This window comes from Gavia stellata, chromosome 1 (assembly GCF_030936135.1).
Source record: "Gavia stellata isolate bGavSte3 chromosome 1, bGavSte3.hap2, whole genome shotgun sequence".
Lineage (NCBI taxonomy): Eukaryota > Metazoa > Chordata > Aves > Gaviiformes > Gaviidae > Gavia > Gavia stellata.
In genome coordinates this window covers 60,567,188-60,580,167 of record NC_082594.1, presented here as the reverse complement: position 1 = coordinate 60,580,167, position 12,980 = coordinate 60,567,188, and the positions used below count along the sequence as shown (strand labels likewise).

Sequence of the window (12,980 nt, the reverse complement as noted above, 5' to 3'; positions counted from 1 at the left end):
TATAAATAGTGATTATCTAACTAGGTCATGTTCTTCATAACTTCCTTTTAATTCTCTAAAATTTTTAATACAACTTCTATGTACCCCTGATATATTAAACACCTTACTTAAAAAAACTTTCTCTCACTGTGATTGTTTTCCTAGATCTTTTTTTCTCTTGCTGAGGTTACATGACTTACAGTTAAGGGAACCTGGGATTTTCAAAATCTGGGTGGCATGTGACAATTCTCTTAGTTTGCATTGCTCATGCTTTCTCTGTTTCTGCCCATGTAGGAACATAATTTGCCTTAAAGGTAAATAACTTCTCCCATGTAACTAGCGATATAACAAGAGGAAATAGCCTCAAGTTGTGCTAGGGGAGGTTTAGACTGGATATTAGGAAAAATTTCTTTACTGAGAGAGGGGTCAAACATTGGAACAGGCTGCCCTGGGAGGTGGTGGAGTCACCATCCCTGGAGGTATTCAAGGAACATGTGGACGTGGCATTGCGGGACATGGTTTATTGGGCATGGTGGTGTTGGGTTGATGGTTGGACTTGATGATCTTACAGGTCTTTTCCAACCTTAGTGATTCTGTGATTCTGTAACAAAAATTTAGGCACATTTATTTAAAAGCCTGGTACTATGTAATATGAAAATTTAATATTATTACTAGGTAATATGAAAATTTATTTTTATTAATATTATTACTATGTAATATGAAAATGTAATATTACAAACATATTGGGTCAGTGAATCATTAAAAAAAAAGAGTAAAATTAGGCTAATATTCTCTTTCATTTTCCATTCATTATTACCTGTAAAAACAAAGTATAATGTACAAAATAAGTACTTTCCCAAAATTATGTTCAACGATGGAAGCTTTTCGTCCCTCAGACTGATTGACAATTTTTGAAGAGTATCATTTTGCCATTATTTTTATGCCAATATTATAAAATTTTATAAAGTGAAACAAAGGATTTTTTTCTTTAATGTAAGCTCCCATCATCCCAAATCTCTGATACAAAAATATACAAATCCCAAAACTCTTTTTATGAGGAATTTAGAAGATTTGTGGGTTTGGGGGGGGGGGGGGGAGTTGCATTTTTTTTTTTTTTTTTACTGGTTCACCCTCTGTAATTATTATTGGAGATTTTAAAGACTGAAGCTGAATCATTGGGAGTTTTATAATCTTCCATGCCAGAAAGTTTTGCAAAAAGCACAAAAACCTAAAAATGGCCAGCCGAGGCTTTGAAGGAGTATTTCTTCAATGTTTCCTCAGGCAGCACGGATTTTTATTTTTTTTTACCACTATTTAAGTGAATTATTATCACATTTTGAAATCATACTTAACATTTCAACAAGAAAATACCATCTAGGAAAAATAATAATTTTTGTTAATCTTGGGAACAGAGTATCATAAGAGAAGTTTCAAACTCCTCCACCTGAAAATCTGAGCGTATGTCAGCATTTAGACAGAGACTATAGAAAGAGACAATGAATTGTAACAGTTCTACCTTTTCCTCCCTACAGATTTTGGCTATCATCTAAATAACATTAAAAATCCTAAAAATATTTTGTCTTTCAATGTCTTTATCCAAGAGCATAAAAGTGATTGCAGAAGAGTATGTTAGGTGTCACAACTGTTGTGGACTAACCTGGAAACAAAAGGTACAGATGACTAGAAAGCATTCTTCAAGAAAACACAATACATTACAAAGTCATAAAGTCACAGAATCATAAAATGGTTTGGGTTGGAAGGGACCTTTAAAGGTCACCTAGTCCAAAACCCCTCCAATGAGCAGGAACATCTTCAACTAGATCAGGTTGCTCAGAGCCCTGTCCAACCCGACCTTGAATGTTTCCAGGGATGGGGCATCTACAACCACTGTAAGCAACCTGTTCCAGTCTTTCACCATCCTCATCATAAAAAATGTCTTCCTTATATCTAGTCTGAATCTACCCTCTTTTAGCTTAAAACCATTACCCCTTGTCCTGCCACTACAGGCCCTGGTAAAAAGTCTGTCCCCATTTGTCTTATAAACCCCTTTTAAGTATTGAAAGGCCACAATAAGATCTCCCTGGAGCCTTTTCCAGGCTGAACAACCCTAACTCTCTCAGCCTTTCCTCATAGGAGAGGTGCTCCAGTCCTCCATTTTTGTGGCTCTCCTTTGGACCTGCTCCAACAGGACCATGTCTTTCTTGTGCTGAGGACTCCAGAGCTGGATGCAGCACTCCAGGTGGGGTCTTACCAGAGCAGAGTAGAGGCGCAGAATTACCTCCCTCGACCTGCTGGCCACGCTTCTTTTTATGCAGCCCAGGATACGGTTGGCTTTCCAGGCTGTGAGTGCACATTGCCAGCTCACGTCCAGTTTTTCATCCACCAGTACCACCAAGGACTTCTCAGCAGGGCTGCTCTAGATCCCTTCATTCCCCAGTCTGTATTGATAAGGGGGGTTGCCCAGTATCAATTCATGCACCTGCATTTCTGGGCTCTCCATTCTGCATCATATTCCATACGTGAACTGCCTTACTAAAAGATCTGATTAAATAAGGACATTAAGTACTCAACTTCTCCAACAGTGCAGTGGATTACTGACCTGTACAAGGACTTACTCTCCTTGTACCATAGCCAGGAGAAAAATATTACAAGGAGGTGACCAAAACAGTAATGTTCAAATGGAAAAGGAATCACTTCCATTTCCTTTGGAGCTTTCCCTTCCTTGTCACACAATCCTCCCTATGGACTTAGGAAAAATTGGGACTGGTGTTACAAATCCATGGCCTTTCCCACTCCCAGAAGACTTGAAAGAGGTTGCATTTGATTGGAAATCCTTATTTCGTTTCATTTGCTTGTGTAACACTTCTGCCTGTGACAATGTATAGTGATAAGTAGTAGGATTTTCAAATGAGACCAAAGAATTTAACTATGCAAGTCCAATGACAATTTTTCATACGAACTAAACACTGACATCATTTCAGCAGTACAGGAACTTTCTCACATTTTTTATTATATCCAAAATGTGATGAAAGAAAGGGAAATCCAGGGAGTAGGATAAAAAAAAACACTACCCAGCAAATTACAGATGATTAGACTAAAATCTCTTTTCTCTTTTTCTCTCCCAATTTCCTAAACAAAATTATTCATAGAACTAAATCAAGATACCACATAACATTTTAACATTACAGTTTTTGTGGGAATTGTTTTTCAAGCGTGGAATGCAGAATCGCTTGCTCCTTCATTACAGCAGTCTATCATACTATGTCCTAGATACGCCTCTGTGCCATTTGCACTCCTCATAAACCTTGGTGATCTCTTCTTTTTTGGAAGTCAAAGGAAGTTCAGTGAAAGCTGCTATTGATTAAGCTTTTTGTTCCAACAGCTATTGCTTCTATTTTACTTGAAAATTTTGACCAGCAGATCATTCAGTCAAATGAATTCACCTGAAAGGGATTTATTTCACTGCTAGTATCTCAACAGAACACTGCTAACACTAATACTCAGGGTTGTTTTGGGTTTTTTTTCAGAAAGCCAAGAGGATAGAATTATTGCCATTAATATTGAAATCTTTAAATTCTTTCTTCCCACTATACTTAATAAAACTTTTCAAAATTCAAAATATAAATAGAATGATATGGTCTATTTCTTAAGACTGTATTTTTAATCAAATTGTTTTCATGACTGTCATTCTTTTCTCTCTGTCATTTGACTCTCATAGTGCACAATGCCATTAAATCAACATACAAAACTCCTAGTGAAGCAGATGAGAGAGGAGACATTCAGCAGCCAATAAGAACAGGAAAAGAGTGAGCCAGTAATAAAAAAAAAAAACCCAAACAAAAATCAAATGTCGATACTCATTTTTTTCAGTTATAATTCTTGCAATCTTAACAATAAAATGCAGTTAATTCTCAACAGATGCCCATGTTTCACCTAACTTGTAGCCAAAAATTCATTTGAGAATTTTTAGCAAGAAAAGAGAGATGTAATTCACTGGAAAACTGTAGCCTAATTAAGAAAAAAGCAAAACCAATCTATTAATACATAGTTCTTTTAAGATACAGCTAATGCTGTGTTTACTAAGTTATGAGCTGCTACACATTTGTAAGGGGAGAAAAATACAATTATCACAGTGCTAACTTGGGTGGACTGCCTGCAATTTTTGACTATGTTAGATAGTATTAGTGAAAGAAGAAATTACAAAGGAAATTACATTTAGGGTCAAATGCAATAATTCAAAAGCAGCTTTAGACTTTTCCCAGCAAATACTTAAGTGGGCAGAATTCGTAACAACTTCAATTACCAGTTCTACCAAAAGTCTGTGTCATATTTACTTTTCTTTCTTCTCTGCAGAAAACCACATTTCAAACAGTGACAGATGAAAATTAGCAGGTCTTTATCCTTCTGAGAAAAGTTTCCTTTTGCTTGCAATGTGTGTTCCAGTTGTAGGTATGACTTACTCAGTATTATTTTTTTAGTCAAAGTTTTGAAAAGCTACAGTGTCACGAAGAAAGACTTTCAGATGAAAACCAATGGCTAACTAGCAAACTGCACTGAAGAACAACTGCATTTTAGAAGTCAGTCCTACACTCAGTAGGGCAGGTTCTTAGGCAATGTAAATCCAAATAGCTATTACACAATGGTGCCACAACATTTTACATAGGCTGAAAATCTCATGCTGGTTTTGTCAAAGAATGCAAAGAATAGGTTCATATTTTTAATGTATGTTTAGCAAAGACTTAACTGCAGCAGTCTTCAAAGCATATTTGAAAACCTCCAAAACAAATGTTGAGATACATAAAATAAAATACAAAGCAGTAGATGACGGGAAAAATAGGTGACCTTTATATTCTTCTCCTCCCTTCTCATAATTCACAAGTTATGCAGGTGTGATTCATGCACAGTAAGCCAAGAAAGTTCACATTTTTCAGTACTAGTAATGCTGGACATCTGTAAAAATTCTTTTAATGAAAGTACATTTTATGGGCATGAAAATTGTTCCAGAAATGGGCTTACCTCTTCCAGAGCAAGGTAAATTAGAATTTCCTTGGCATTTCTTAGCACTTTCCTCAACTGACAATGGACAAGAACGTGGATGTTCACACTTCTTCCCAGTCCATCCTTCTTTGCAGTCGCACCTTCCACAATTACACTGTCCGTGACCTTTACAATGAATACAATTAAAGATTAGCTTTCATACTGATGATAGGTATTAAAACCTCATGATTAGATGAACGTTATCAAATTTGTGGTTTCATTAAATAATCAGACTGGCAAAAAATACAATCAACTCACTATATCTACTTTTTTCTGACAACAGCTCTGGTCTATCATCCCATTTGAGCCGTATTTCCTTTTAATTTTTTTTTTTTTTAAGACATGTTTTGCCACCTTACACACAGTCCTCATGAGAAAGGGTGGAACAGAGCTTACCAATAAACATTTCCTCACTGTCTGGAGAAGCGGGGCCATCATAAGGCAATATTTCACTTACCTTTATGTTTTTCTTTTTCTAACACAGTTGCAGCATGTTCTCTAAGTAGTATATCAATACCATCTTTTATCTACTTGCAATCATCGTGATCCACTAGAGACGAGCAATGCCACACCAAGTCTCAAACAAGTGCCTTCTACTAAACAGTGATGTGTAAATAATAAAATACTGGACATAATAAATTCTCTTTTCCATAGGGCAGTTGGGTGTGGTTTTGGTATCTCATTAGCTAATTTGACTCTTCCTGACCATATCTGAACATAGCAACATAAATGCAACTTTCACTGTGCAAGTTGAGGTGAGGAAAAGCAACTGAACTCCATAGAAGCTTTTCTGGAAAGTTTCTTTAAAAAAATGTGACAGCCAAGAAGTTAGGGATGAATCCCTCCTGAGAACTTAACCTGGAAAGCCAAACAAACAATCTAATTCCTCTATATGAATGCTAACATATCCAGACCAAGAAAAACAAAGCTAATTGCCCAGCTCCCTTCATCATGAGCCTAATGCTCTTTGCATAAAGCAGTGGGTTTCTGGCAATACAAAATGTTCCTTACACTGGATGAGGAAAGCTTGAGCATCAGCAAAAACATTCCTTGCCACAAAATCAAATATTTATGTTCATGAGCTCTGACAGCAGGTTATGTCTTCTCTCACAATTTTCATGTAGTCATCATTGACTGGACACAGGACCCCAAAGCATTGCTCTGATGTCCTCTTGTCTATCCAGGTTTTTCTTGAAAACGATATCAACACAGATTTTATATCTCTTCCTAACCGTACTTGCATTTTAAGACTGGCTTATATTATATTTCTAAAACATATGCATTTATCAGTTCTGAAGGAGAAAATGGGAGGAAGCAAGCATTCTACAAGTTATCAGAGTAGTTCCCAGAGTACATGTCTTATTAATTTCACAAGAATAACTTCTCTTCACGTTAGTTACTTGTTTTCCTTGAAAAGCATTAAAGGCCTCCTCTTCTGTCCCTTGCTTTCACGTGTACCTGCTGACAGGTTGTGAATTGGACCTGATCCAGATAAATACTTATGAGAGGATGATGTTCTTTCATATAGTATTTTCTTTGCTAGAGCCACAGCAAAGGAGCTAATGAGATGTGTGAATGTAGGAGTTTTCTTACAGAAGCCTTTTTTCTTTCTATGTCAAGTCATGAAAGCTATTCTCACTTTAATGTTGCAAACACCTCTGAAAGAAAATCATTTAGTAACATACTGAACAGCACTTCAGATGTTAAAAGAAGGCATCTGGTTGCCAATATGAGGTACTGCAAATTGACAGTCACCCCAAGCCATATGAAGCTTCTGGAGGGAGCTGCTGTTGTGTGATGTTAAATCCTCACAGCAGGGCTGTCAATTCCTGTCATTTGTAGTTTATAAAATAAACATAGCATTTCATTCAGTTACAGTAAAACTCTTTACATGTAAACATGATTTCCAATCATTTCAATCTGCTACTCAAGACAATGTGATTTCCTGTCTCTGCCTTTTAGGTCAGCAGAACAAGACAGAAAAAGTTTTGTATCATCAGCTCCATTTGATGTAGGTTTTAAGAGAGCTGGATTATTTTCCCTAATCTGACTAATCCCTCTTAGATTCATCCTAAATCAATTTACAAATAATTGTGAGAAAAAAGAGGATATTTTGCAGACACACCTAACACATGCACACTTTGTGCAGTAAATCGATTTATTTCACATAAACAGATAAAAAAGCTGTCCAATTACAATTCTGCTAGTAAATCTTTGATTTAATTGCAGATTCTGTCTGTCTACCACAATAAACCAAAATTAATACTTATGCATCTTGTCCATTTCTGAAACAGGGCTAAACAGCAGGACTATAAGACATTGTTCACACTGCTTCATGTGAAAATGGAGAGTTTTGCACAATCTGAGGAATGAATACTTGGACGGCCAGCTATGGCTAAATTAGGCTTTTCTAGAAAATAATGGAAAGGGAGGGGTTAAGAATAAGAAGTAGGGCTAAAATTTTTGCTGATTATACAGAAAAACTAAGCTATATTTCAATATGAGTTTTAGTTAAATCAAGCAAGCCATATGAGTACCTCCTTTTGTATCTCTCATAAGGTTTGCTCATTTACAGTTATGTCTGTGTAATAAAGAACACTGTACCAGTCCTTAATCCAATGTCAAATGGCAATATCTTCCCCCCAATTCCTTTGTAACTGTCCATACTTTCTTACACTCTGCTTTCTTACCACCCTGGGCAGCAGCAGCAGCAATGGCAATAATGTTTGGGAAAGAGGGATTCCAAGCCCTGTTTCAGTGATGCAGCATTAGCTGTAGATGCCACAGGTTTGCCTTAATCTAATTAGGTTTGAACCTCTTATGTTCACCCTTAACTACAGAACACAGTTACCATACTGACATTTTGATCAGTCCCTGAGTGCTAAAAACATACTCAGCAACACAAAAATACATTCAAAAATTGACAACATCCCAAACTCAATCCTCCTGCCACTGTGATGACTGCAGTTCTACATCCTTCTAGTTTATTAATTAAATAAACCTATATAACATTTGTAGGCAGCCAAAAGAGTAGCAAGCAAATGAATTCACTGAAGGGTTTTTAAAAATGCTTCTTTCTTTTTTTTTTCTCCAGTTTTATTAGCTAGTGATTCATCAATGTTTATTAAAAAAAATCAAACAACCCACAACAGTTGAGAAACCTTTCACCTTTATAACAGTCAAAGAAGAGGCTGACAATTTTATATACCATGTTTGTTTCAGCCTTTTCTCCCTATTACTGACAACTCCTATGGTCTTTCTATGAGGGATCTCTCATTCTAGTAAGAGGAGGAGAATATACCACATCATTTTTTTTCCTTGATGTTACTGCTTTCTTCCTATTATTAATTAGGCCAGATCAGATTTCTACAGGACACATTAGAGCTGACAATCTGTAATCTGTCAAGACCCTTTGAAACCACCCTCACTTGTTTTTGCAAAGTTCCTGTGTGTACAAATTGCATGCTGTGTATTGATCCAAGTCCTTCTGTCCTGCCCAGTATTAGCATCTTTAGTAGTAACCATACAAAATTGTATGCAAGGTCTTGCTCAGAATCTTGGCTTTTGTTAGTTAATACATGGAGCATCAATCTAAATACACTGCAAACCTTGGATGGACTGGATGGACTTTAACTAATTTGAATATAATGCTCTGAAGTACAAGTAGAAGAAAAAAGGAAGGTGAAAGTGTCTAAGATGTACAGTCAGTGATGTGTAGCTGGACCACACATTCATATTTTCCACATATTGATGCTCTACTTGTTCTTAGGTCAATTGGTATTCTCAGGGTACTGTTTTTCATTAACTCATTAACTCACTTTTCCTCGAATTTCTTCCTCTCATTTGTCCTCTCCCTGCCATATAACATAACAAATAAAATGTGTTCTAACAAATTTTCAAATTTAAATTTCCCCAAGGAAAGGTAGATATATACTTTAAAGTTTCAACCATTCTCCAATTTATCTTAGGCTACACTGAAGACAAGGAAATTAGAAGGGAGATGGCACCTAAAAATATTTCATATTTGGTAAAGGGCAAAGAAAAAAAGACGTGTTTTAAGAAAGCTTTAGAACTGGAAACATTTTTTTTTTCTTTTATGGAATTATATCTTTTAATTTAAAAAGTCCATTCCCAAAAACACCAGCTAAAGCTTGATATATTTTAAGGTAGAAAAATAAGAATTGGAGCATGAAGGAAGAGCAAGATCAGACCGATTGGACGCTTTTTTTATAAAACTACACATAGGTTCCTTTTATATATATATTCCTTACCTGAACAGAAGTCATCAGAATATCTGTCATACACTGCTTTGCAGTTTCTTTCATCACACTCACAAGTATCTCCATGAATATCTCCCCAGTCACCAGTTGGGTCCACATCATGGCATGTGCATTCCCCACATACACATGTGCCTAGGAAAAAAGAAAAAAAAAAAAAGAGATAGAAGATTAACTGAGCAATTTAGGGCAATAGTAGTTTGATTACAGGAATTTACACTTGTGAATTTTCTGCTCTTACAGAAGTGCAGTGTCAAAGCTGCAAGTGTCAATCGTGAGCGTATGCTCATCATCAGTGATTTAAAACCTTTTATGATTATTTGGTAGTAATACTTTATACAAACAAGTTGGCTTCCTGTTCAAGTTTCTTTTTGCTGTTGAGCCTTGCTAGGAAACAACTGAAAAAAGCAGTGCACAGAACAATCGGAAGTCTTTGACATCAACAGTAATTTGCCCTGACACTAATGACAATAAAAATCAATTCTATTTAAATGACTTGGGCTTGGGCATGTTAAAGCATAAACATTTAAACTAGAAGGAAATCCAAATTCTAATCCAGTTGAAAATGCCTAGGAGGTCATTCTTTACCTAAGAAGAACATCAGCACAGATCTACATGAAAATGATACTTTTTCACTTTTCCCAAGTCAATATTCAGGGCCACACCTTGTTTACAATAAGAAGGAAAATGTAAAATATGACACAGACAGTAATTCAGCACAACCTTATTGATCTACAGAGAACATGCATCCCACTTACTTAGGAAAAGTCAGAACAAAAAAAGCAGTTTCCTTATTCAGAAATCCAAATATGCTTCAGGGCCATACACTCAATACTTTTTCTGAGATGCTAACAGGCACAAAGAAGCAGCCTAAACTTACAGATGCATGCAGTTAATTTCCTGCAGAGTAGCTTCACCTTCTGCTACTCCAACAAAACCTTTGTGTTCTTCTTCAGATTACTCTGAACAATGTAATGCATTTGAGGACAATAGGACAGGGTGACTAAAGAGTACATATAGATATGGGCACATTCTCTAAAAAGAGAAGGTCTACACAATCGTGCATGCATGACAGTTAGATGAAGCAGGAAGAGCTGCTGCCCTGTTTAGTGCTAAAGCCACCAAGACAGCCCTCAAGAAATTTGCACATGGTTATCGATACTTTCATAATTCAGTGACGTTGCTTAAGGAGAAGAAAAAAACCTAACAATAAACAAACAAAAAAACCCCAAACAGAAAATCAGGAAAAGTCTCTGGAGAGTGATTAACCCTCCCAGAAACAACTTCAAAGTTAACTTGGATCAGCTGTCCTGGATATTGCAATGCAAAACACCATCTCACCAAAGTTTAAAAAAATCTAAAGGTTCACATCTGGTCTCAGCTGGTTGACTAGACAGTTGGTGGAAAGATACAGACAATTTATCCATCTTAGCACTGAAGGAGTCTGGACAGCAAGGTTAGCCTTGATATTTAATTTTCAGAAGGCTCAAGACTGACAGGATGAACTGCACCTATATCACAAGATGTATAAACACAGAAAACTGGGTAAACAGGACTGAAGAGAGCAGAAATGCTGTGTTGGAAAGCAGCTTCATGTAGTTAAAAGCCTACAAATTTTTTATGTAGATAAAGTCACAAATACATGAAAGATAAAAATATAGAAGTATCCCATGAATGTATCTTTGTACAGGAGTTTGTAGCTATTCAGAATATCAGCTATAGTATTTATCCTCATTTCCCCCAATTGCAACATGAATTTAAAGAAATACTTGCACATTAAAATTTCAAATTTGAACAAGAAATTGCTTTGACAAGAAATTCTTTGGCAAGAAGTTACTTTTTCAGTACAAACAAAACATCTGATCTGAAGCCACTTCAATATTTGTTATTTCCAGAATTAGAGAAAATGTTTTACTGTTAAAGTCCCAAGACTAAATGAGCCTACATGATCTCTGTATTTGAGCCAATCTTTCAATTTCCTCGTAATTAAGAGAAGAGAGTTTTCTAAACGCTCTCAGGATAATTAGATGTTCATAGTATAGCAGGTTTTGTCAGTAGACATGGTTTTAAGAGAGTTGTCTATGTGACTTGAGCTTATGTTCTACTGTAGTTATTCTAGGCTATTATCAAAAAAATAACACTTTTTTTTAACTCTTTGTTCAATGAAGCCAAACATAGCAGCAAGTGAAAAACAACCTTATTTTGTGCTATTTTTGTTTCCAAAATTACAAAATTGGACAGAAGTATAAGGTAAAATTCAAATTCTGGGACTTTGTGCAAACAAAACCCCATGTAGTTAGAAATATTGTGTGAAATCTACCTTTCCAGGTCCATATGCATTCCACAGCATTGTTACTGAACACTTCTTAGTTGTTTTTTCAGGTTTCAGTGGAAATGAAAAGCTTTGTGTTTTCATTTTCCCTATTCAATTGTGGGTCCTTGGTCTTCTTTAAGAGTGAATTGATATACAGTCCTGTTGGCCTTACAGCCAAGTTCAAAGTCAAAAATCTTTTAATATTTTATTTTGCAGGACAGGTCTCTCACCAAAGTGGATATACTAACAAATTATCCTCCTCAGTCTTACTACTAAAACGAAGGATGAGAACAACTTGGGTCAGCTTAATCTAAAAACAGGTGTGGATATGTGTAAGTTTATACCAAAACAGAAGTATTTACGCACTCACTTGGAAACATATATCCAGACTGCAAACAAGTGAGAACAAACTAGAAACTATTAGCAAACACAACCTATGTCCTAGTGCAGAAAATGCGTATTGTAAAACAAAAGCAAGCTATATAAATATGCGTAGAAGGAAAGTGCAAATGACACACCTCTGTTGCTGCAGATTTTGCCATCTGGAGATGTGCATCTTTTCTTGATCTCCCAGGGGGTGATGTCACACTGGAATTCACATTTATCTCCATGCCAACCAGCCTCACAGTAACAGTTTCCACAGTAACACTTTCCATGGCCTTAACCCAAAACAGATTTTATAAAGTGAGAAAGAAGCAAGTTTTTAAAAGGCATTAACAATTTACCTGTTTTGATCTTTTCTTTTAAAAACTTTTAGTGCTAGACTCAGAATAGAAAAAAATTATAGACTATACATGCCTACATAAAATAAGACAAAGGATATCTGAATTATACTTTTCCCCAAGTCTATTTTAGAACATGTTTTCATTTAATCACAGATTAAATCTAATCAATAAACACTAAGAAAATAACATCGATATTTTTATATTTGTAAGCCTAATTTTTGAAATTTTATAGATAAATTTGGAAGATGGTAAATATAATAGTTAAAATTTAAGCACAGCTTTAAGATAGGACACACTTGCCCACCATACTTGGCATGTCTAAGAAAGCATTGTGTGTTTTTGGCCCCTCAGATAATTCCAGCAGTGGGACCTGGATTTACTACAAACTGTCTACATTGTGTATGGCTTCTTTTCTTACCTGTTAGGAAGATTTTTGAACATGGAGAAACCAATTCATGAAAGATAAGAATTAGTAGAATGAACCTTTTAGATGTTAATTTAACAAACCATGCATCTCCCGAAAACATAGTTGGGTCATCTGAGGCTTGATGAAACCAGCTCCTGAACATTTTGATCCACTAAGGTACTTCTGCCATGTGTTTCAATGACACAAAGCATTTAAATTTAGTAGCTGCAACTCTTACTAAT

At 35.9% G+C, this 12,980-nt stretch overlaps 1 protein-coding gene across 1 annotated transcript in view; it reads right to left on the bottom strand.

Moving 5' to 3' along the window:
- Nucleotides 1-12,980, bottom strand: part of ITGBL1 (integrin subunit beta like 1) — a 151,920-nt gene that overhangs the window by 67,162 nt on the left and 71,778 nt on the right. Inside the window, exons 5-7 of the mRNA XM_059823174.1 lie at nt 12,126-12,266; nt 9,288-9,428; nt 4,996-5,142 (exon numbers count right to left, since the gene is read on the bottom strand). Of these exons, the coding sequence (XP_059679157.1) occupies nt 4,996-5,142; nt 9,288-9,428; nt 12,126-12,266 (429 nt within the window). The remainder of the gene's footprint in view (nt 1-4,995; nt 5,143-9,287; nt 9,429-12,125; nt 12,267-12,980) is intronic.